This window comes from Lonchura striata, chromosome 31 (genome assembly GCF_050655825.1).
Source record: "Lonchura striata isolate lonStrDom1 chromosome 31, ASM5065582v1, whole genome shotgun sequence".
NCBI lineage: Eukaryota > Metazoa > Chordata > Aves > Passeriformes > Estrildidae > Lonchura > Lonchura striata.
In genome coordinates, this window is record NC_140733.1 from 5,376,273 (window position 1) to 5,401,064 (window position 24,792).

Here is a 24,792-nt window from a genome sequence, read left to right on the forward strand (position 1 = left end):
GCGAAAATGGAGAATTTGGGGATTTTTTTTTTTGGTTGGATTTTGAAGAGATTGTGAGGTGATTTTTTTGGGATTTTGGGGGTCCCACTCCCACTTTTGGAGGGGTGGCCCGTGCTATTATTGTCTATTTTTCCCTTTATTTGAATTTTTTCTCTCTCCACTTTTATCAGGATTATCGGGAGTTAATCTCAGTTTCATTCAGGGAAATTCCTGATTTTTTGGGGGGTTCCCGAATTTTTTTAGGGGGTTCCCAAATCCCAAATTTATTGTGGAGGCTTCTCCCCTTCCAGGATGTCGTCCAGCATCTCCTCGCACATCAGCAGCGCCCGCGCCACGTGGAAACAGCCTGGAAAAACGGGGAAAAACGGGCAAAAAGGGGAAAAATTGGGGAAAAATTAGGGTAAAATTGGGAAAAATCAGGGGAAAAAACAGGAAAAATCGGGGGAAAAATCAGGGGGAAAAATCAGGAAAAATTGGGGGAAAAAATCAGGAAAAATCGGGGGAAAATTAGGGTAAAATTGCGAAAAATCAGGAAAAAAAGCAGGAAAAATCGGAGGGGAAATCAGGAAAAATTGGGGGAAAATCAGGAAAAAATTGGGGAGAAATTGGGGAAAAAACAGGAAAAATTGGGGGAAAATAATCAGGAAAAATCGGGGGGGGGGAAATCAGGAAAAATTGGGGAAAAATTGGCAAAAATTGGAGGAGAAATTGGGGGGAAATCAGGAAAAATTGGGGGAAAAAATAAGGAAAAACTGGGGAAAAATCAGGAAAAAACAGGAGGAAAATCAGGAAAAATTGGGGGAAAATCAGGAAAAATTGGGGAGAAATTGGGGAAAAAACAGGAAAAATTGGGGGGGAATCAGGAAAAATTGGGGAAAAATTGGCAAAAATTGGGGGAGAAATTGGGGGGAAATCAGGAAAAATTGGGGGAAAAGCAGGAAAAATCAGGGGAAAATCGGGAAAAATTGGGGAAAAATCAGGAAAAATCGGGGGAAAAAGTAAGGAAAAACTGGGGAAAAATCAGGAAAAAACAGGAGGAAAATAAGGAAAAATTGGGGAAAAATAAGGAAAAATTGGGGGAAAATCAGGAAAAATTGGGGGAAAATCAGGAAAAATTGGGGAGAAATTGGGGAAAAAACAGGAAAAATTGGGGGAAAATAATCAGGAAAAATCGGGGGGGGAATCAGGAAAAATTGGGGAAAAATTGGCAAAAATTGGGGGAGAAATTGGGGGGAAATCAGGAAAAATTGGGGAAAAAGCAGGAAAAATCAGGGGGAAATCGGGAAAAATCAGGGTAAAATCAGGAAAAATTGGGGGGAAAAATCAGGAAAAATTGGGGGGAAAATCAGGAAAAATGGGGGGAAAATTGGCAAAAATTAGGGGAAAAATCAGGAAAAAATGGGGGAAAATAAGGGAAAAATCAGGAAAAAACCCCTCGCCAACCCCCGTCGTGGATCAGAGACCCCAGACCCACCTTTGTAGGGTCCCCCCTTGATGGAGAGAGCCACGGAGCCGTCGCGGTTCAGGTACCCGAACCACTCCCCGTGCTCGGGGTCACGGAACTGAGGGGAAATTGGGGCATTTTGGGGACTTTTGGGGGGATTTGGGGAGGGGGAGACCCCCTCACCTCAAATCAAAAGGGTGTGGGAGACCCCCCCCCCCCTCCCCTAATCCCAAAAAATGAGACCCTAAAAAAGGTTCAGGATGGGGAAATGTCAATGGGGAGAGGCTTTGGGGAGCCCCCCACCCCAAATTGGGAACCCCCCACCCCAAATTGGGAACCCCCTACCCCAAATTGGGAACCCCCCACCCCAAATTTGGAACCCCCTACCCCAAATTGGGAACCCCCTACCCCAAATTGGGAACCCCCCCACCCCAAATTGGGAACCCCCCCACCCCAAATTGGGAACCTTTAGGACCCCCTTCCTATTTGGGAGCTCCTCGGGACCCCCCCCAAATACCCCTCAAGACCCCAAATTTGCCCCTCAAGACCCCAAATTTCCCTCCACAGGGACCCCCAAGAATCCTCCCAATATCCCAAAGCCCCTCCAAGATCCCAAATTCCCCCAAATCTCCCTCAAATAACCCCAAAATCCCCCCAACTTTTCCAAAATCCCATTCAATCCATCGCAAATCCCCCCCAAAATCCCCCTTAAATCACCCAAATCTCCCCAAATCCCCCAAATTTCCTCCTCATTCCCCCCAAAATCCCCCCAAATCTCTCCAAATTTCCTCCTAATTCCCTCCAAAATTCCCCAAATCTCTGCAAATCCCCCAAATTCTCCCAAATTTCCTTGTAATTCCACCAAAATCTCCCAAATTCTCCCAAATTTCCTCGTAATTCCACCCAAATCCCCCAGATTCTCTCAAATTTCCTCCCAATTCCCCCGAAATCCCTCAAATCTCCTTAAATCCCCCAAACTTCTTCTTATTCCCCCCCAAATCTCCCCAAATTTCCTCCTCATTCCCTCCACAATCCCCCAAATCTCCCCAAATTTCCTCCTAATTCCCTCCAAAATCCCCCAAATCTCTGCAAATCCCCCAAATTCTCCCAAATTTCCTTGTAATTCCACCAAAATCTCCCAAATTCTCCCAAATTTCCTCGTAATTCCACCCAAATCCCCCAGATTCTCCCAAATTTGCTCCCAATTCCCCCGAAATCCCCCAAATCTCCTTAAATCCCCCAAACTTCCTCCTAATTCCCCTCCAAATCCCCCAAACTCTCCCAAAATTCTTCCTAATTCTCCCCAAATACCCTGAAATCCCCCTCAAATTCCCCCCAAATCCCCCAAATTCTCCCCAATTTCCTCCTAATTCCACCCAAAATCCCCCAAATACTCTCAAATCCCGCCCAAATTTCCCCCAGATTTCCCATAAAATGCCCCAGATTTCCCCCAAATGCCTCCGACTTCCCCGGAAAATCCCCAAATCGCCCGAATTTCCCCCAAATCCCCACCTTGTCGAAGGTGTACTGGGCCAGCCGCAGGAACTGGGAGACCAAACTGGGCCGGGGCTGGAAGCGCTGGGCGGCCAGGAGGGCAACCATGGCCTCGGCGTGGGGCCACCAGAGCTTCAGGGCCCACTCCAGCTGGGAACGGGGGAAAAATGGGAATTTGGGGAAAAAATGGGAAAAAAAGAGAGAAAATTGGGAAAAAATTGAGAAAATTGGGAGAAAAATGGGGAAAAAATGGGGAAAAAATGGGGAAAAAATGGGGAAACGGGGGTGAGGTCACTGGTGTGGGGCCACCAGAGCTTCAGGGACCTCTCCAGCTGGGAACGGGGGGAAAAATGGGAATTTGGGAAAAAATGGGGAAAAAACGAGAAAAAACGGGGAAAAAATATAGAAAATTGGGAGAAAATTGAGAAAAAATGGGGAAAAAATGGGGAAATAGGGGTGAGGTCACTGGTGTGGGGCCACCAGAGCTTCAGGGACCTCTCCAGCTGGGAACGGGGGAAAAAATGGGAATTTGGGAAAAAATGGGGAAAAACGGGGAAAAAAGATAGAAAATTGGGAGAAAAATAGAGAAAAAATGGGGAAAAAATGGGGAAACGGGGGTGAGGTCACTGGTGTGGGGCCACCAGAGCTTCAGGGCCCACTCCAGCTGGGATTCGGGGGAAAAATGGGAATTTGGGGAAAAATGGGAAAAAAAGAGAGAAAATTGGGAAAAAATTGAGAAAATTGGGAGAAAATTGGGGAAAAAATGGGGAAACAGGGGTGAGGTCACTGGTGTGGGGCCACCAGAGCTTCAGGGCCCACTCCAGCTGGGAACGGGGGGAAAAAATGGGAATTTGGGGAAAAATGGGAAAAAAAGAGAGAAAATTGGGAAAAAATTGAGAAAATTGGGAGAAAAATGGGGAAAAAATGGAGAAAAAATGGGGAAACGGGGGTGAGGTGACTGGTGTGGGGCCACCAGAGCTTCAGGGCCCACTTCAGCTGGGAACGGGGGAAAAATGGGAATTTGGGAAAAAATGGGGAAAAAATGAGAAAAAAACGGGGAAAAAAGATAGAAAATTGGGAGAAAAATAGAGAAAAAATGGGGAAAAAATGGGGAAACGGGGGTGAGGTCACTGGTGTGGGGCCACCAGAGCTTCAGGGACCTCTCCAGCTGGGAACGGGGGGAAAAATGGGAATTTGGGGAAAAAATGGGGAAAAAACGGGGAAAAACGGGGAAAAAAGACAGAAAATGGGGAAAAAATTGAGAAAATTGGGAGAAAAATGGGGAAAAAATGGGAAAAAAATGGGGAAACGGGGGTGAGGTCACTGGTGTGGGGCCACCAGAGCTTCAGGGACCTCTCCAGCTGGGAATGGAGGGAAAAAATGGGAATTTGGGGAAAAATGGGAAAAAAAGAGAGAAAATTGGGAAAAAATTGAGAAAAATGGGGAAAAAATGGGAAAAAAATGGGGAAACAGGGGTGAGGTCACTGGTGTGGGGCCACCAGAGCTTCAGGGACCTCTCCAGCTGGGAACGGGGGAAAAAATGGGAATTTGGGGAAAAATGGGGAAAAAATGAGAAAAATCGGGGAAAAAAGATAGAAAATTGGGAGAAAAATGGGGAAAAAATGGGGAAACGGGGGTGAGGTGACTGGTGTGGGGCCACCAGAGCTTCAGGGCCCACTTCAGCTGGGAACGGGGGAAAAATGGGAATTTGGGGAAAAATGGGGAAAAAATGAGAAAAAATCGGGAAAAAATTGAGAAAATTGGGAGAAAAATAGAGAAAAAATGGGAAAAAAATGGGGAAACGGGGGTGAGGTCACTGGTGTAAGGCCACCAGAGCTTCAGGGCCCACTTCAGCTGGGAACGGGGGGAAAAATGGGAATTTGGGGAAAAATGGGGAAAAAATGGGGAAAAACGGGGAAAAAAGATAGAAAATTGGGAGAAAAATGGGGAAAAAATGGGAAAAAAATGGGGAAACAGGGGTGAGGTCACTGGTGTGGGGCCACCAGAGCTTCAGGGCCCACTCCAGCTGGGATTGGGGGGAAAAAATGGGAATTTGGGGAAAAATGGGAAAAAAAGAGAGAAAATTGGGAAAAAATTGAGAAAATTGGGAGAAAAATGGGGAAAAAATGGGAAAAAAATGGGGAAACAGGGGTGAGGTGACTGGTGTGGGGCCACCAGAGCTCCAGGGCCCACTCCAGCTGGGAACGAGGGAAAAATGGGAATTTGGGAAAAAATGGGGAAAAAATGGGGAAAAATGGGGAAAAAAGATAGAAAATTGGGAGAAAAATGGGGAAAAAATGGGAAAAAATGGGGAAACGGGGGTGAGGTCACTGGTGTGGGGCCACCAGAGCTTCAGGGCCCACTCCAGCTGGGATTCGGGGGAAAAAATGGGAATTTGGGGAAAAATGGGGAAAAAACGGGGAAAAATGGGGAAAAAAGATAGAAAATTGGGAGAAAAATGGAGAAAAAATGGGGAACAAATGGGGAAACGGGGGTGAGGTCACTGGTGTGGGGCCACCAGAGCTTCAGGGCCCACTCCAGCTGGGAACGGGGGGAAAAATGGGAATTTGGGGAAAAATGGGAAAAAAAGAGAGAAAATTGGGAAAAAATTGAGAAAAATGGGGAAAAAATGGGAAAAAAATGGGGAAACAGGGGTGAGGTCACTGGTGTGGGGCCACCAGAGCTTCAGGGACCTCTCCAGCTGGGAACGGGGGAAAAATGGGAATTTGGGAAAAAAAGGGGAAAAAATGGGGAAAAACGGGGAAAAAAGATAGAAAATGGGGAAAAAATTGAGAAAATTGGGAGAAAAATGGGGAAAAAATGGGAAAAAAATGGGGAAACGGGGGTGAGGTCACTGGTGTGGGGCCACCAGAGCTTCAGGGACCTCTCCAGCTGGGAACGAGGGAAAAATGGGAATTTGGGAAAAAATGGGGAAAAAACGGGGAAAAAACGGGAAAAAAGATAGAAAATTGGGAAAAAATTGAGAAAATTGGGAGAAAATTGGGGAAAAAATGGGAAAAAAATGGGGAAACAGGGGTGAGGTCACTGGTGTGGGGCCACCAGAGCTTCAGGGACCTCTCCAGCTGGGAACGAGGGAAAAATGGGAATTTGGGAAAAAATGGGGAAAAAATGGGGAAAAACGGGGAAAAAAGATAGAAAATTGGGAGAAAATTGAGAAAAAATGGGGAAAATATGGGGAAATAGGGGTGAGGTCACTGGTGTGGGGCCACCAGAGCTTCAGGGCCCACTCCAGCTGGGAATGGAGGGAAAAAATGGGAATTTGGGGAAAAATGGGAAAAAAAAAGAGAGAAAATTGGGGAAAAATTGAGAAAATTGGGAGAAAAATGGGGAAAAAATGGGGAAACAGGGGTGAGGTCACTGGTGTGGGGCCACCAGAGCTTCAGGGACCTCTCCAGCTGGGAACGGGGGGAAAAATGGGAATTTGGGAAAAAATGGGGAAAAAATGGGGAAAAACGGGGAAAAAAGATAGAAAATTGGGAGAAAAAATGGGGAAAATTGGGGGGAAAATGGGAAAAAGGGGGTGAGGTCACTGGTGTGGGGCCACCAGAGCTTCAGGGACCTCTCCAGCTGGGAACGGGGGAAAACGGGAGAAAACCTTGGGATTTTGGGGTACTTGGGAGGTTCTGGATGGAATTTTGAGGTCCCTGGGTGAGATTTTGGGGTCCCAGTGGGATTGGGGGGTTCAGGGTGGGATTTTGGGGCTCTCCAGGTGGGATTTTGGGGTTCCCAGATGAATTTTGGGGTTTCCAGGTGGGATTTGATGCCCCGGGTGCCATTTTGAAGCACCTGACTGGGTTTTTTTTTTTAGGATTTTTGAGGTAAATTTTGGGGTCCCCAGCTGAATTTGGGATTCCCATGTGAATTTTGGGGTCCCCAGGTGGATTTTGAGGTTCCCATGTCAGATTTTGGGGTTTCCAGACGAATTTTGGGGTTTCCAGGTGGGATTTGAGGCCCCGGGTGCCATTTTGAAGCACCTGACTGGGTTTTTTTTGGAATTTGTGAGGTGAATTTTGGGGCTCCCAGTTGAATTTTGGGGTCCCCAGGTGAATTTTGGGGTCCCCAGGTGGATTTTGAGGTTCCCACGTCAGATTTTGGGGTTCCCAGATGAATTTTGGGGTTTCCAGGTGGGATTTGATGCCCCGGGTGCCATTTTGAAGCACCTGAGTGGGTTTTTTTTAGGATTTTTGAGGTGAATTTTGGGGCTCCCAGTTGAATTTTGGAATTCCCAGTTGAATTTTGGGGTCCCAGATGAATTTTGGAGTTCCCAGGTGAATTTTGGGGCTCTGCAGTTGAATTTTGGGGCTCCCCAGGTGGGATTTGATGCCCCGGGTGCCATTTTGAAGCACCTGAGTGGGTTTTTTTGGAATTTGTGAGGTGAATTTTGGGGTCCCAGCTGAATTTGGGCTTCCCATGTGAATTTTGGGGTTCCCAGGTGAATTTTGGGGTCCCCAGGTGGATTTTGAGGTTCCCATGTCAGATTTTGGGGTTTCCAGATGAATTTTGGGGTTTCCAGGTGGGATTTGAGCTCCCTGGGTGCCATTTTGAAGCACCTGAGTGGGTTTTTTTGTAATTTGTGAGATGAATTTTGGGCTTCCCATGTGAATTTTGGGGTCCCCAGGTGGATTTTGAGGTTCCCATGTCAGATTTTGGGGTTTCCAGATGAATTTTGGGGTTTCCAGGTGGGATTTGAGCTCCCTGGGTGCCATTTTGAAGCACCTGAGTGGGTTTTTTTGTAATTTGTGAGGTGAATTTTGGGCTTCCCATGTGAATTTTGGGGTCCCCAGGTGGATTTTGAGGTTCCCATGTCAGATTTTGGGGTTTCCAGTTGAATTTTGGGGCTCCCCAGGTGGGATTTGAGCTCCCTGGGTGCCATTTTGAAGCACTTGAGTGGTTTTTTTCTGAATTTGTGAGGTGAATTTTGGGCTTCCCATGTGAATTTTGGGGTCCCAGGTGGATTTTGGGGTTACCTGGGTGGGGCAGTGCCCGTCAGCATCCAGGAAATAGAAGAGCCCCCCGTGCTGGGGGTCCCAGCCCCATTTCAGGGGTCCCTCCACCAGCGCTGCCACCGCCCTGGCCCCCAAATCCGCGTCCCCCCGGCGCCCCGAAAACTCCAGCAGCAGCCAGGCGGCCTCCAGGGCGTGGCCTGGGGCACCCCGAAACCCGGGGGGGCGAAAATTGGGGGGAAAAAGCAAAAAAAATGAGAAAAAAAGACAAAAAAATGAGAAAAAAGAGCAAAAAAAATTGAGAAAAAAGAGCAGAAAATTGGGGTTATGTAGCTGGAAATTGGGGTTTAGGAGCCCAAAAATTGGGGGAAATGCCTCAAACAGGGGGGACCCCGAATTTGGAGGGGGGAAGAGCAGAAAATTGGGGGGAGAGGAGTAAAAAAATGAGGGAAAAGGAGAAAAAAACCCGGGGGAATCTTCCCCAAAATTGGGATCAACCCCCCCAGATTGGGATTTCCCCACAAAATCGGGGTCAAAGCTCCCCAAAATTGGGATTTCCTCACAAAATGGGCCTCCCACCCCAAATTTGGGTTTCACCCCAAAATCGAGCTCCAAACCCCCGAAATTGGGATCAACCTCCCCCAAAATCGGGATTTTCCCCCAAAATCAGCAACTCCCTTCCCCAAATCTGGGTTTCCCCCCGAAAATTGATCTCCAACGCCCCCAAAATCAGAATTTCTGCCAAAACCAGCTATTCCCTTCCCCAAATTCATTTTTTCCCCCAAAAATCGAGCTCCAACCCCCCAAAATTGGAATTTCCCCCCAAAATCAGCAACACCCTTCCCTCAAATTCACTTTTTCCCCAAAAAATCAAGCTCCAACCCCCCAAAATTGAAATTTCCCCCAAAATCAGGAACTCCCTTCCCCAAATTCATTTTCCCCCCCAAAAATCAAGCTCCAACCCCCCAAAATTGAAATTTCCCCCAAAATCAGGAACTCCCTTCCCCAAATTCATTTTCCCCCCCAAAAATCAAGCTCCAACCCCCCAAAATTGAAATTTCCCCCAAAATCAGGAACTCCCTTCCCCAAATTAAATTTTCTCCCAAAAAAATCGAGCTCCAACCCCCCAAAATTGAAATTTCCCCCAAAATCAGGAACTCCCTTCCCCAAATTCATATTTTTTCCCCCAAAAATCAAGCTCCAACCCCCCAAAATTGGAATTTCCCCCCAAAATCAGCAACTCCCTTCCCTCAAATTCATTTTCCTCCCCAAAAATCAAGCTCCAACCCCCCCAAAATCAGGGTTTCCCCTTCCCCAAATTCATTTTTTTCCCCAAAAAATCGGGATCAAGCCCCCAAAATCGGTGTCCCCCTCCCCAAATCGGGGTCCCCCTCCCCAAATCGGGGTCCCCCCTCCCCAAATCGGGGTCCCCACTCCCCAAATCGGGGTCCCCCTTCCCCAAAATTGGGGTCCCCCCTCCCCAAAATTGGGGTCCCCCCTCCCCAAATTGGGGTCCCCCTCCCCAAATCGGGGTCCCCCTCCCCAAAATCGGGGTCCTCCTCTCCAAAATCGGGGTCCCCCCTCCCCAAATCGGGGTCCCCCCTCCCCAGATCGGGGTCCCCCCTCCCCAAAATCGGGGTCCCCCTCCCCAAAATCGGGGTCCCCCCTCCCCAAATCGGGGTCCCCCCTCCCCAGATCGGGGTCCCCCTCCCCAAATCGGGGTCCCCCTCCCCAAATCGGGGTCCCCCCTCCCCAAATCGGGGTCCCCCCTCCCCAAAATCGGGGTCCCCCCTCCCCAAATCGGGGTCCCCCTCCCCAAATCGGGGTCCCCCCTCCCCAAATTCGGGTCCCCCCTCCCCAGATCGGGGTCCCCCTCCCCAGATCGGGGTCCCCCTCCCCAAAATCAGGGTTCTCCTCCCCAAATCGGGGTCCCCCTCCCCAAATCGGGGTCCCCCTCCCCAAATCGGGGTCCCCCCTCACCGGGGTTCATGAGGCGCCCGAGGCTCCCCGGCAGCTCCTCCCCCTCGGGGCTGACGTTCTCCAGCACCACCGAGTCCCCCCGCTGACACCCCAAATTTGGGGGGGGTCCCCCGGTGAGGGCGGGACCCCAATTTTGGGGAGCCCCCGGGGCTGCTCGTGGGGGAAAAGAGCCCCCGGGGGGATTCTGGGGGGCCCAGGGAGGATTTTGGGGGGCCCAGGGGGGATTTTGGGGGTCCCAGGAGGGATTTTGGGGGTCCCAGGGAGGATTTTGGGGGGGCCAGGAGGGATTTTGGGGGTCCCAGGGGGGATTTTGGGGGGGCCAGGGAGGATTTTGGGGGGGCCAGGGGGGATTTTGGGGGGGCCAGGGAGGATTTTGGGGGGGCCAGGGGGGATTTTGGGGGTCCCAGGGAGAATTTTGGGGGGGCCAGGAGGGATTTTGGGGGGCCCAGGGGGGATTTTGGGGGTCCCAGGGGGGATTTTGGGGGGCCCAGGATAATTTTTGGGGTGTCCAGACTGATTTTTGGGGTGCCCAGACCGATTTTGGGGTTCCCAGGCCAATTCTGGGGTTCCCAGGCTGATTTCTGTGTTCCCAGGATAATTTTTGGGGTTCCCAGGCTGGTTTTCGGGCTGCCCAGACCGATTTTGGGGTGCCCAGGCCGATTTTGGGGTTCCCAGGATAATTTTTGGGGTGCCCAGACTATTTTTGGGGTTCCCAGGATAATTTTTGGGGTGACCAGACTGATTTTTGGGGTGCCCAGACCGATTTTGTGGTCCCCAGACCGATTTTGGGGTTCCCAGGATAATTTTTGGGGTTCCCAGGCTGTTTTTTGGGGTTCCCAGGCCGATTTTGGGGTGCTCAGGCCGATTTTGGGGTTCCCGGGATAATTTTTGGGGTTCCCAGGCTGTTTTGTGGGGTGCCCAGGCCGATTGTGGTGTCCCCAGACCGATTTTGGGGTTCCCAGACCGATTTTGGGGTTCCCAGGCCGATTTTGGGGTCCCCAGGCTGATTTTGGGGTCCCCAGACCGATTTTGGGGTTCCCAGGATAATTTTTTGGGTTCCCAGGCCGATTTTGGGGTTCCCAGGATAATTTTTTGGGATTCCCAGGCCGATTTTGGGGTCCCCAGACCGATTTTGGGGTTCCCAGGATAATTTTTGGGATTCCCAGGCCGATTTTGGGGTTCCCAGACCGATTTTGGGGTTCCCAGGATAATTTTTGGTGTCCCCAGGCTGATTTTGGGGTCCCCAGGCTGATTTTGGGGTTCCCACGATAATTTTTGGGATTCCCAGGCCGATTTTGGGGTCCCCAGACCGATTTTGGGGTTCCCAGGATAATTTTTGGGGTTCCCAGGCCGATTTTGGGGTTCCCAGACCGATTTTGGTGTCCCCAGGCCGATTTTGGGGTTCCCAGGATAATTTTTGGGGTGCCCAGACCGATTTTGGGGTTCCCAGGATAATTTTTGGTGTCCCCAGACCGATTTTGGGGTGCCCTGGCCGATTTTGGGGTGCCCAGGATAATTTTTGGGGTTCCCAGGCCGATTTTGGGGTTCCCAGACCGATTTTGGGGTTCCCAGGATAATTTTTGGGGTTCCCAGGCTGTTTTTTGGGGTTCCCAGACCGATTTTGGTGTCCCCAGGCCGATTTTGGGGTGCCCTGGCCGATTTTGGGGTTCCCAGGATAATTTTTGGGGTTCCCAGGCCGATTTTGGGGTCCCCAGACCGATTTTGGGGTGCCCTGGCCGATTTTGGGGTACCTGCAGGTGCATCAGGACGTGCCGCGCCCCCCACTCCGCCATGGCCTCGGCCTCGGGGTCGGGCTGATTTTGGGGGTCCCTCCGGGGGTCCCCCCAGAGCTGCAGCCCCACCTTCAGCACCATCAGGGCCTGGGCCAGCGCCTGCTGGGGGGGGGTCCCCGAAAACCGGGGGCGCCCCAATTCCATGGGGGCCCCCCGGGCCCAGCCCCACACGGCCCCGGCCCAGCGCCGGGCCCAGGCCTGCGGAAATGGGTCAGGGGGCTTCGGGGGGCTGGGGGGTCTCACCCAGAATCGGGGTCAGGGGTGGTTTTGGGGGGGGGTCTCACCCAGAATTGGGGTCAGGGGGGGTTTGGGGGGTCAGGGGGGGTTTGGGGGGGGTCTCACCCAGAATTGGGGTCAGGGGGGGTTTGGGGGGGGGTCTCACCCGGAATTGGGGTCAGGGGGGGTTTGGGGGGGTCAGGGGGGGTTTGGGGGGGGTCAGGGGGGGTTTGGGGGGGGGGTCTCACCCAGAATTGGGGTCAGGGGGGGTTTGGGGGGTCTCAGGGTCATTTTGGAGGGGGGGGGTCCCTGCATTATTTTGGGGGGCTCAGGGTTATTTGGGGAGGGGTCTCAGGGGTCCGAGGGTTATTTTGGGGAGGGCCCTCAGGGGTCCCAGGGTTATTTTGGGGAGGGGGTCTCAGGGTTATTTGGGGAGGGCTCTCAGGGGTCCCAGGGTTATTTTGGGGAGGGGGTGTCACCCGGTCCCAGCATTATTAATTTGGGGAGGGGTTTCACCCAGTCCCAGGGTAATTTGGGGAGGGGTCCCAGGTTATCTTGGGGAGGGGTCTCACCCGGTCCCAGGCTTTTTTGGGGAGGGGTCTCGGGATTATTTTGGGGAGGGGTCCCAGGTAATTTGGGTAGCAGTCTCAAATAATTTGGGGAGGGGTCCTGGGGTTATTTGGGGAAGGTCCCAGGTTTATTTGGGGAGGGGTCCCGGGTAATTCTGGGGAGAGGTCCTGGACAATTTGGGGAGGGGTCCCAGGTTCTTTTTTGGGGAGGGGTCCCGGGTAATTTGGGGAGGGATCTCAGCCGGTCCCGGGTAATTTGGGGAGGGGTCTCAGCCGGTCCCGGGTAATTTGGGGAGGGGTCCCACCCGGCCCCAGGGTAATTTGGGGAGGGGTCCCGGGTAATTTGGGGAGGGGTCCCACCCGGTAGCGCTCCTCGCCCGCCGCCCGGCCCAGCTCGTCCAGCCCCAGCGCGCAGAACGCTTCGCTGTAGAAGCTGCGCTGGAGCCGCTCCGGGCGCCCGTCCCGCCTCAGCGCGAAGGCGGCGCGGCTCGAGCCGGGCTCCGGCCGCACGTGGCTCTCCAGGAACTCCCCGGCTGCGGTTTGGGGGAAAACCCGCCGATTTCGGGCAAATTTGGGCGGATTTTGGGTGAATTTTGGAGGAATTGGGGGCGGCAAAAACTTCGGGCGCGCCCATAGAGATCAATGGGGCAGCGCCGCTTAGCGGCCAAAGGGGGAACTGCAGCCGTTGAGATCGATGGGGGAATTTGGGGAATTTTAGGAAATTCGAAAGATTTGGGGGATTTGGGGGAGTTTTAGGAAATTCGAACAATTTGGGGGATTTGGGGGAGTTTTAGGAAATTCGAACGAATTGGGGGAATTTGGAGGAATTTTAGGAAATTCGAACGATTTGGGGGATTTGGGGGAGTTTTAGGAAATTCGAACAATTTGGGGGATTTGGGGGAGTTTTAGGAAATTCGAACGAATTGGGGGAATTTGGAGGAATTTTAGGAAATTCGAAAGATTTGGGGGATTTGGGGGAGTTTTAGGAAATTCGAACGAATTGGGGGATTTGGAGGAATTTTAGGAAATTCGAAAGATTTGGGGGAGTTTTAGGAAATTTGAAAGATTTGGGGGAGTTTTAGGAAATTCGAACAAATTGGGGGATTTGGAGGAATTTTAGGAAATTCGAACGATTTGGGGGAGTTTTAGGAAATTGGAACGATTTGGGGGAATTTGGAGGATTTGGGATTTTAAGGCGAATTGAGGGGAAATTTGAGGGAACTCAGGGGTGGAAAAATGGGGGAGCTGCACCCATAGGGATCAGTGGATTTGGAATTCCCCGGCTGGAATTGGGAGGAATTTCAGGGAATTTTTGGGAATTTGGGGGAAAAAAAAAACAAAACGGGAAACTGCGCCTGTGGGGGAAATGGGGGAAAGTTGGATTTGGGGCAACTGCGGGGAGGAAAAAGGGGAATTGAACCCAAAATTCAAAGGAGGAACTGCGCGTGTGGAGGTCAGTGGGGGGATTTGGGGAAAAATTGGGAATTTGGGGATGGAAAAAGGGCGGAATTGCCCCAAAATCCCCTCCCGGACCCCTCCCCACCTTTGCGCGCCGCCTCGAGCAGCTGGGGCCGGCGGAAGCGGGGCACGGTGCGGTACAGGCGGGAATAGACCCAGATCTGGGGGTGCGGGGGGAATTTGGGGGGGTCCCGGGGGTCTCCCCGGACCCCCGGCTCCCGGCCCACGCCCCCCGCCCCACACGGACCTGCCGGCCCTGCAGCCACACGAATTTGGTGTCGTCGTAGACGGAACCGTCGCGGCTCAGGCAGGAGAAGAAACCCCTGGGGGGGGAATTTGGGGGGAGATTTGGGGGTCCCGGGGGTCCCCTGTGGGAATCTGGGGGGTCCTGAGCTCATTTGTGGGACTCAGCTGTGGGGAAATTTGGGGGGGGGTCCCAGAGCTTGGAACCCCCCGTGGGGCTGGGGGGGCACTCGGGGGTCTCTGGGGCATTTGGGGGGCACCGGGGGGGTCCCCGACCTCGGGGTCAGGGACATGTGGGACACTTGGAGGGTCCCGGGGTCATTCGGAGGGGCCCCGGGAGGTTTTGGAGGGTCCTGGGGGTCCCGGAGGTGGTTTTGGGGGGTCCCGGGGGGGGGTTGTTAGGGTCCCGGGGGTCCTGAGGGTATTTCTGGGGGGTCCCTGGGGTGTTTTGGAGGTCTTTGGGGGGTTTCTGGGGTGTTTTTGGGGGTCCCGGGGGTGTTTTTGGGGGTCCTGGGGGGGTTTTTGGGGCTCCCGGGGGGGGTTTTGGGGGTCCCGGGGGGGTTTTGGGGGTGCCGGGGGGGTTTTTGGGGGTCCCGGGGGGGTTTTTGGGAGTCCTGGGGGGGTTTTGGGGGTCCCGGGGGGGTTTTTGGGAGTCCTGGGGATGGTTTCGGGGGTCCCGGGGGGATTTTTGGGGGTCCCGGGGGTGTTTTTGGGGGTCCCGGGGGGGTTTTTGGGGGTCCCGGGGGTGGTTTCGGGGGTCCCGGGGGGGTTTTTGGGGGGTCCCGGGGGGGTTTCGGGGGTCCCGGGGCTGTTTTTGGGGGTCCCGGGGGTGTTTTTGGGGGTGCCGGGGGTGTTTTTGGGGGTCCCGGGGGGGGTTTTGGGGGGTCCCTGGGGTGTTTTGGGGGTCCTGCGGGTATTTTTGAGGGTTCTGGGGAGGTTTTTGGGAGTCCCGGGGGTGGTTTTGGGGGTCCCGGGGGGTTTTTGGGGGTCCCGGGGGTGTTTTTGGGGGTCCCGGGGGGTTTTTGGGGGTCCCGGGGGTGGTTTTGGGGGTCCCGGGGGTATTTTTTAGGGTCCCGGGGGTCCTGAGGGTGTTTTTGGGGGCTCCCCGGGGTGTTTTGGGGGTCTTTGGGGGGTTTCTGGGGTGTTGTTGGGGGTCCCGGGGGGGTTTTGGGGGTCCCGGGGGTGTTTTGGGGGGTCCTGGGGGGGTTTTGGGGGGGTCCCGGGGGGGTTTTTGGGGGTCCTGGGGGGGTGTTTGGGGGTTCCGGGGGTGTTTTTGGGGGTCCCGGGGCTGTTTTGGGGGGTCCCGGGGCTGTTTTTGGGGGTCCCCGCCCTCACCCGTGCTCGGGGTCGTGCGAGTGCCGCTCCCAGAACGCCACGGCCGCGTCCAGCTCGGCCGCGATGCGGCCCCGCCACGCCCGGAGCTCCTCCATGGCTGGGGAGGGGGCGTCCCGTGGGACCCCAGACCCACAAATACCCCCTGTCCCACCCGTGGGACCCCTGACCCACCCGTGAGACCCCAGACCCACCCGTGAGACCCCAGACCCACAAATACCCCCGTGACCCACCCGCGGGACCCCAGACCCACCCGTGGGACCTCAGACCCACAAATACCCCCTGACCCACCCGTGGGACCCCTGACCCACCCGTGAGACCCGAGACCCACAAATAAATACCCCCTGACCCACCCGCGGGACCCCAGACCCACCCGTGGAGACCCCAGACCCACAGAAACCCCCTGACCCACCCGCGGGACCCCAGACCCACCCGTGGAGACCCCAGACCCACAGAAACCCCCTGACCCACCCGCGGGACCCCAGACCCACACATACCCCCTGACCCACCCGCGGGACCTCAGACCCACCCGTGAGACCCCAGACCCACAAATAAATACCCCCGTGACCCACCCGTGGAGCCCCCAGACCCACCCGTGAGACCCCCAGACCCACCCGTGAGACCCCAGACCCACCCGTGAGACCCCCAGACCCACCCGTGAGACCCCAGACCCACCCACAGAAACCCCCTGACCCACCCGTGAGACCCCAGACCCACCCACAGAAACCCCCTGACCCACCCGTGAGACCCCAGACTCACAGAAACCCCCTGTCCCACCCGCGGGACCCCAGACCCACCCGTGAGACCCCAGACCCACAGAAACCCCCTGTCCCACCCGCGGGACCCCTGACCCACCCGTGAGACCCCAGACCCACCCACAGAAACCCCCCATGGGACCCAGAGAAATCGCCCCCAAAGCCCCCAGACCCCTAAATCCCCCCTCAGCCCAGCCAGGGGGGTCCCCAAAATCCCCCAAATTCCCCCCCAGCCCCCACCCCGGGGGTCCCCATGGACCCCCGGCCCCCCCTCAGCCCTGGGGGTCCCCTCAGCCCCCCCGGCCCCCACCCAGGTCACTTTTGGGGTCCCCAAAATCGCCCCCCCCCACCCCGGACCGACCGCTGCCCGGTCACGAGACCCGCGGCAAGGCCCCGCCCCCTTCCCTGGCCACGCCCCTTTCCGCCCATGGCCACGCCCCCCACGTGGCCACGCCCCCAGACCCAAATTGGGGGGTTCAAAGGGGCTGGAGACCCCAAAAAAAAACCCCAGACCCGAAACTGGGGGGTTCAAAGGGGCTGGAGACCCAAAAAAAAACCCCCAGACCCAAATTGGGGGGTTCAAAGGGGCTGGAGACCCCCAAAACCCCCCCCAGGACCCCCCAAGTGACCCCCAGACCCAAATTGGGGGGTTCAAAGGGGCTGGAGACCCCCAAAACCCCCCAGACCCGAAATTGGGGGGTTCAAAGGGGCTAGAGCCCCCCAAAACCCCCCCAGGACCCCCCAAGTGACCCCCAGACCCAAACTGGGGGGTTCAAAGGGGCTGGAGACCCCAAAAAAAAACCCCAGGACCCCCCAGACCCGAAATTGTGGGGTTCAAAGGGGCTGGAGACCCCCCCAGGACCCCCAGACCCAAAACTGGGGAGGTTCAAAGGGGCTGGAGACCCCAAAACCCCCCCAGTGACCCCCAGGCCCAAAACTGGGGGGGGGGGTTCAAAGGCGCTGGAGACCCCAAAAAACCCCCCAGGACCCCCAGAAGTAACCCCCAGACCTAAAATTAGGGGGGTTGAAAGGGGCTGGAGACCCCCAAAAACCCCCCCAGGACCCCCCAGACCCGAAATTGGGGAGGTTCAAAGGGGCTGGAGACCCCAAAACCCCCCCCGGACCCCCCAGTGACCCCCAGACCCGAAATTGGGGGGGGTTCAAAGGGGCTGGAGCCCCCCCAGGACCCCCAGACCCAAAACTGGGGAGGCTGAAAGGGGCTGTAGACCCCGAAACCCCCCAGGACCCCCCGAAGTAACCCCCAGACCTAAAATTAGGGGGGTTGAAAGGGGCTGGAGACCCCCAAAAACGCCCCCCAGTGACCCCCAGACCCAATCCCCCCCCAATCCCCCCCTTCCCTAAACCCCCCCCGATTTTATTAAATTTTTACTCCAAAAAAATGTCTTTTTTTAATTTTCAAAATAGCACAAAAACGACGGACACAACACTCGGGGGGAGGGGTCGGGGGGGGGCTTTTTTTCCCCTCCCCCCCCCACTATGATACACAGGGGGTCCCCCCCTCCCCCTCCCCCACCCCCGGGGGGGAGGGGTCTGTACAGGGTGGGGGAGGGTCCCGCGGGGGGATTTTGGGGAGGGGGGAGGGGCAGCGTTGTACAAAACTTTTCATTCCAGCAACTGCAACAGGTAAAAAAAAAGCCCCCCCCGACCCCCCCCCTCCCCCCCCGAGGCGAGGGGACCCCAAAATTTCCCCCCCCCCCAAAAAAAGCCCCCCAGGGATGTTGGGGGTGAGGGGGGGGAGGCCCCGGGTTGGTTTTTTTTTTGGGGGGGGGTCCCGGGGGTCCTTCACTGCCCTTCAGCCTTGGGCTTCTTTGGAGCGGATTTCCTGGGGAGGGGGAAATTTGGGGAGGGGTCTGATGGAGACCCCTCCTCAAAATAACCCAAAAAAACCACCCCCGAGACCCCCCCCCCCAACACAGCCCCACTGAGACCCCCAAAACCCCTCCATGCCCACCCAGCCCCCCCAAAAACAGACCCCTCCAGGACCCCCCCCAAAAAAAGCCCCCAGACCCCAAATTTCCCCCCAGGCCCCTCAGAACAACCCCCAGCCCCAAAAGAGCCCCCAGACCCCTCAGAAGCCCCAACCCCCCAAAAAGAGCCCCCAGACCCCTCAGAACAACCCCCAGACCCCCAAAAAGAGCCCCCGACCCCTCAGAACAACCCCCAGCCCCCAAAAAGAGCCCCCAGACCCCTCAGAACAACCCCCAGACCCCAAAAAGAGCCCCCAGGCCCCCCCAGACCCCTCAGAACAACCCCCAGCCCCCCAAATTAGCCCCCAGACCCCTCAGAACAACCCCCAGCCCCCCAAATGAGCCCCCAGACCCCCCCAGACCCCCAAGAAGAGCCCCCAGACCCCCAAAAAGAGCCCCCAGACCCCCCCAGACCCCTTAGAACCCCCAGACCCCCAAAAAGAGCCCCCAGACCCCCCCAGACCCCCAAGAAGAGCCCCCAGACCCCCAAAAAGAGCCCCCAGACCCCCCCAGACCCCTCAGAACAACCCCCAGCCCCTCAAAAAAGAGCCCCCGACCCCTCAGAACAACCCCCAGCCCCCAAAAAGAGCCCCCAGACCCCTCAGAACAACCTCCAGACCCCCAAAAAAGAGCCCCCGACCCCTCAGAACAAACCCAGCCCCCCAAAAAAGAGCCCCCAGACCCCCCCAGACCCCTCAGAACCCCCAGCCCCCCCAAAAGAGCCCCCAGACCCCTCAGAAGCCCCAACCCCCCAAAAAGAGCCCCCAGACCCTTCAGAACAACCCCCAGCCCCCAAAAAGAGCCCCCAGACCCCCCAGAACAACCCCCAGACCCCCCAAAAAGAGCCCCCAGACCCTTCAGAACAACCCCCAGACCCCCAAAAAAGAGCCCCCGACCCCTCAGAACAACCCCCAGCCCCCCAAATGAGCCCCCAGACCCCCCCAGACCCCCAAGAAGAGCCCCCAGACCCCCAAAAAGAGCCCCCAGACCCCTCAGAACAAACCCAGCCCCCCAAAAAAGAGCCCCCAGACCCCCCCAGACCCCTCAGAACAACCCCAGCCCCCCAAAAAAGAGCCCCCAGACCCCCCCAGACCCCTCAGAACAACCCTAGCCCCCCAGAAGAGCCCCCAGACCCCCAAATACCCCCAGAAGAGCCCCCCGAAGCCCCCCACTCACAGGTCGGGGGACGCCAGGGGCCGTTTGCTGCCCGGCTTCCCGGCGGCTCCGTCCTTGCTCGACTCTGGGGGGACAGCAGGGGGTGAGCGGGGACCCCCAGGTGTCTGCAGCCCCCCCAGGGTGTGTGCAGCCCCCAGACCCATTTCAGAGCCCCCAGACTCATTTCAGAGCCCCCAGACCCACCCTGCAGCCACCGGACCTGGGTGGCCAGGCCATAACCATTGTCACTGTGGGTGGGTGACAAGGGGACAATCCCCCTCCCACAGCCTCCCCACACTGTGTGCAGCCCCCAGACCCATTTGAGAGCCCCAGCCTCACCTGGCAGCCCCCAGACCCATTTGAGAGCCCCCAGACCCACCTTGCAGCCACCACACCTGGGTGGCTGGGCTATAACCATTGTCACTGTGGCTGAATGACAAGGGGACAATCCCCCTCCCACAGCCTCCCCACGCTGTGTGCAGCCCCCAGACCCATTTGAGAGCCCCCAGACCCACCTGGCAGCCCCCAGACCCACCTTGCAGCCACCACACCTGGGTGGCTGGGCTATAACCATTGTCACTGTGGGTGGGCGACAAGGGGACAATCCCACTCCCACAGCATCCCCAAGGCGTGTGCAGCCCCCAGACCCATTTCAGAGCCCCCAGACTCATTTCAGAGCCCCCAGACCCACCTTGCAGCCACCACACCTGGGTGGCCAGGCCATAACCCTTGTCCTTGGTAGAGTGGGTGATGGGGACAATCCCACTCCCACAGCCTCCCCAAGGGTTGTGCAGCCCCCAGCCCCACCTGGCAGCCCCCAGCCTCACCTGGCAGCCCCCAGACCCATTTGAGAGCCCCCAGACCCATTTGAGAGCGCCCAGACCCACCCTGCAGCCACCACACCTGGGTGGCCAGGCCATAACCCTTGTCCTTGGCAGAGTGGGTGATGGGGACAATCTCACTCCCACAGCCTCCCCAAGGCATGTGCAGCCCCCAGCCCCATTTGAGAGCCCCCAGCCTCACCTGGCAGCCCCCAGACCCATTTGAGAGCCCCCAGACCCACCTTGCAGCCACCACACCTGGGTGGCCAGGCCATAACCCTTGTCCTTGGCAGGGTGGGTGATGGGGACAATCTCACTCCCACAGCCTCCCCAAGGCATGTGCAGCCCCCAGACCCACCTGGCAGCCCCCAGACCCACCTTGCAGCCACCACACCTGGGTGGCTGGGCTATAACCATTGTCACTGTGGGTGGGTGACAAGGGGACAATCCCCCTCCCACAGCCTCCCCACGCTGTGTGCAGCCCCCAGACCCACCTGGCAGCCCCCAGACCCACCTTGCAGCCACCGCACCTGGGTGGCGGGGCCGTAGCCCTTGTCGTTGCGGGCGGCGATGCGGAAGATGATGGCCGGCTTGGTGGTGTGGTCGATGTGGGCGCTGGCCAGGCTGGAGGCCGGCACGAGGCACGAGGGGCTGGGCCCGCAGTAGACCCTCATGAAGGCCAGCTGGGCCCCCCCCCCGCGCGCCTCGGGACCCCCCCCGGGCCCCCCCTGGATGGCCAGGTACACCGAGTACTCGGCGATGCGCCCCGACGTCACCGACGGCGGCTCCCACGTCAGGTGCGCTCCGTCGGGGCTCTGGGACACGGCACACGGGTCAGGGGACACGGGGGACAGGGGACATGGGGGACACGGGTCAGGGGACACGGGGGACAGGGGACATGGGGGACATGGGGGACATGGGGACATGGGGGACACGGGTCAGGGGACACGGGTCAGGGGACATGGGGGACATTGGGGACATGGGGGACAGGGGACATGGGGGACACGGGGGACAGGGGTCAGGGGACACGGGTCAGGGGACACGGGGACATGGGGGACACGGGTCAGGGGACACGGGGGACAGGGGACACGGGGGTCATGGGGGGTCAGGCGACACGGGGGACAAGGTCAGGGGACACGGGGACACGGGGGACAGGGGACACGGGGGACACGGGGACATGGGGGACAGGGGACACGGGGGACACGGGTCAGGGGACACGGGTCAGGGGACACGGGGACACGGGGGACACGGGTCAGGGGACACGGGTCAGGGGACACGGGGACACGGGGGACACGGGTCAGGGGACACGGGTCAGGGGACACGGGTCAGGGGACAGGGGGACATGGGGGTCAGGGGACAGGGGGGACAGAGGGGTCAGGGGGACATGGGGGTCAGGGGGACAGAGGGGTCACAGGGGTCAGGGGGACATGGGGGTCAGGTGGTCACAGGGGTCAGGGGGACACAGGGGACAGAGGGATCACAGGGGTCAGGGGGGTCAGAGGGGACAGAGGGTCAGGGGGACATGGGGGACATAGCGGGGGACACGGGGCAGGAGGTGACATGGAGTTGGGGGATATGGAGGTATAGGGGGCTATGGGGGGTGAGGGACATGGGGGGGACACAGGAGGGTCCCCACAGTGGGTCTGGGGTCCCCATGGAGGAAGCCGGGCAGGGATGGGGTTGGGGCTTGGGTTGGGGTTGGTGTTATGGGCTCTTGGAGGGGTTGGGGTCGCTGTTATGGGTCTGGGGTCTCCGTTATGGGTCTGGGGTCCCTGTTATGGGTCTGGGGTCACCTTGCTGATCTTGATGGCTCAGGGCGCCCCCGGGAAGCCGGGCAGGGACGGGGATGGGGCTTGGGTTGGGGTTGATGTAAGGGCTCTTGGAGGGGTTGGGGTCCCTGTTATGGGTCTGGGGTCCCTGTTATGGGTCTGGGGTCTCCGTTATGGGTCTGGGGTCCCTGTTATGGGTCTGGGGTCTCCGTCATGGGTCTGGGGTCACCTTGCTGATCTTGATGGTGCCCCCAGGAAACCGAGCAGGGATGGGGCTGGGGGTTTGATCAAGTTGGGTTGGGGTTGGTGTTATGGGCTGCCCCATGGGCTGGGGTCTCCATTATGGGTCTGGGGTCTCCGTCATGGGTCTGGGGTCTCTGTTATGGGTCTGGGGTCACCTTGCTGATCTTGATGGTGCCCCCAGGAAACCGAGCAGGGATGGGGCTGGGGGTTGGATCAAGTTGGGCTGGGGTTGGTGTTATGGGCTGCCCCTTGGGCTGGTGTCTCCGTTATGGGTCTGGGGTCCCTGCCATGGGTCTGGGGTCTCCGTTATGGGTCTGGAGTCTCCGTTATGGGTCTGGGGTCACCATCATGGGTCTGGGGTCTCCGTCATGGGTCTGGGGTCACCTTGCTGATCTTGATGGTGCCCCCAGGAAACCAAGCAGGGATGGGGCTGGGGGTTGGATCAAGTTGGGTTGGGGTTGGTGTTATGGGCTGCCCCATGGGCTGGGGTCTCCATTATGGGTCTGGGGTCTCCATTATGGGTCTGGGGTCTCCGTTATGGGTCTGGGGTCACCTTGCTGATCTTGATGGCGCAGGGCACCCCCGGGAAGCCGGGCAGGGACGGGGATGGGGCTTGGGTTGGGGTTGATGTAAGGGCTCTTGGAGGGGTTGGAGTCCCTGTTATGGGTCTGGGGTCCCTGTTATGGGTCTGGGGTCTCTGTTATGGGTCTGGGGTCTCCATTACGGGTCTGGGGTCACCTTGCTGATCTTGATGGCGCAGGGCGCCCCGGGGAAGCCGGGCAGGCAGGTTTTGAAGGCCGACAGCTCCGAGAAGGGCCCGCGGCCGCAGGCGTTCAGCCCGGCCACGCGGAACTTGTAGGCCGTGCCCGGCTGCAGCTCCTGGCGGCGCAGCTGGGAGTGGTCCGGGACCCCCGAGCCCTCCTCCTGCGGGGACACCGCGGGGACACCGTGGGGACACCGCGGGGACACCGTGGGGACACCGTGGGGACACCGCGGGGACACCCCCAGACCCAGGGACACGGACAGAGAAACCCCCTGGATGTTGGGGACAGGTCCTGGGACCCCCGAGCCCTCCCCCTGTGGGGACATGGGGACACCGGGGGGACAGAGAACCCGGGGGTGTCCCTGGGGTGTCCCAGGGGTGTTCCAGGGGTGTCCCAGGGGTGTCCCAGGGGTGTCCCTGGCGTGTCCCTGGGGTGTTCCCAGTGCCACAGGGGTGTCCCCAGGGGTGTCCCAGGGGTGTTCCAGGGGTGTCCCCAGTGCCACAGGGGTGTCCCCAGGGGTGTCCCAGGGGTGTCCCAGGGGTGTCCCTGGGGTGTCCCTGGGGTGTTCCCAGTGCCACAGGGGTGTCCCTGGGGTGTCCCAGGGGTGTCCCTGGGGTGTCCCCAGTGCCACAGGGGTGTCCCAGGGGTGTCCCAGGGGTGTCCCCAGGGGTGTCCCAGAGCTGTATCAGCTGTCCCTGGGTGTCCCCAGTGCCATTGATCCTATCCCAAGACTGTCCCCGTGTCCCCACGTCTGTCCCCATGTCCCCATGTCTGTCCCCGTGTCTGTCCTCGTGTCCCCACGTCCATCCCCGTGTCCCCATGTCCGTCCCCGTGTCCCCACGTCTGTCCCCGTGTCCGTCCCCATGTCCATCCCCGTGTCCCCACGTCCATCCCCGTGTCCCCGTGTCCGTCCCCGTGTCTGTCCCCACGCCCGTCCCCATGTCCCCATGTCTGTCCCCGTGTCCGTCCCCATGTCCCCGTGTCCGTACCCGTGTCCCCATGTCTGTCCCCACGTCCGTCCCCGTGTCCCCACGTCTGTCCCCGTATCCCCAGGTCTGTCCCCATGTCTGTCCCCATGTCCCCATGTGTGTCCCCATGTCCGTGTCCGTCCCCGTGCCCGTCCCCGTGTCCCCGTGTCCGTCCACGTGTCCCCGTGTCCGTCCCTGTGTCCCCATGTCCGTGCCCGTGTCCCCGTGTCCGTGCCCGTGTCCCCATGTCCGTGTCCGTTCCCGTGTCCGTGCCCGTGTCCCCGTGTCCGTGCCCGTGTCCGTGCCTGTGTCCGTCCCCGTGTCCGTCCCCGTGCCTGTGTCCCCGTGTCCATCCCCGTGTCCGTCCCCGTGTCCGTCCCCGTGTCCCCATGTCCATCCCCGTGTCCATCCCCGTGTCCGTTCCCGTGTCCGTGCCCGTGTCCGTGTCCGTGCCCGTCCCCGTGTCCCCATGTCCATCCCCGTGTCCCCACGTCTGTCCCCATATCCCCAGGTCTGTCCCCATGTCCGTGTCCGTGTCCCCGTGTCCGTCCCCGTGTCCCCATGTCCGTCCCCGTGTCCCCGTGTCCGTGCCCGTGTTCCCGTGTCCGTGTCCATCCCCGTGTCCGTCCCCGTGTCCCCATGTCCGTCCCCGTGTCCCCGTGTCCCCGTGCCCGTGCCCGTGCCCGTCCCCGCGCTCACGTCGGGCGGGGGCGCGTCCTCGGGCGGCAGGAAGTAGTGGGTGACCATCATGGTGGTGCCCTTGATGACGCCCACGTCGAACCACTGGTTCTCCTTCTTGGGCAGCGCCTTGGGCGGCGCCCCCGGCTCCGGCTTCT

At 58.1% G+C, this 24,792-nt stretch overlaps 2 protein-coding genes across 8 annotated transcripts in view; both read right to left on the reverse strand.

Annotated features, from left to right (window-relative positions):
• Positions 1–117: 117 nt before the first annotated feature.
• Positions 118–16,664, reverse strand: RENBP (renin binding protein). Of its 7 annotated transcripts, none has more exons than XM_085563723.1 (11): positions 16,610–16,664; positions 15,497–15,593; positions 14,166–14,241; positions 14,004–14,079; positions 12,821–12,993; positions 11,634–11,732; positions 9,883–9,964; positions 7,927–8,102; positions 2,957–3,088; positions 1,475–1,562; positions 118–346 (listed from the first exon to the last, which is right to left on the reverse strand). In XM_085563723.1, the coding sequence occupies exons 2-11, from the start codon at positions 15,589–15,591 to the stop codon at positions 264–266; spliced, it is 1,080 nt and encodes a 359-aa protein (XP_085419849.1). In that variant the 5' UTR covers positions 15,592–15,593; positions 16,610–16,664; the 3' UTR covers positions 118–263. The 7 variants fall into 7 exon arrangements, with proteins under 7 accessions (XP_085419849.1, XP_085419848.1, XP_085419847.1 ...); XM_085563722.1 differs by having other exon boundaries at positions 11,634–11,774; XM_085563721.1 differs by having other exon boundaries at positions 11,634–11,873.
• A 2,744-nt stretch (positions 16,665–19,408) lies between these two features.
• Positions 19,409–24,792, reverse strand: part of HCFC1 (host cell factor C1) — a 41,099-nt gene continuing 35,715 nt past the window's right edge. The window contains exons 24-27 of the mRNA XM_085563636.1: positions 24,656–24,790; positions 22,963–23,148; positions 20,727–21,027; positions 19,409–19,476 (exon numbers count right to left, since the gene is read on the reverse strand). Coding sequence (XP_085419762.1) covers positions 19,409–19,476; positions 20,727–21,027; positions 22,963–23,148; positions 24,656–24,790 — 690 coding nt within the window. The remainder of the gene's footprint in view (positions 19,477–20,726; positions 21,028–22,962; positions 23,149–24,655; positions 24,791–24,792) is intronic.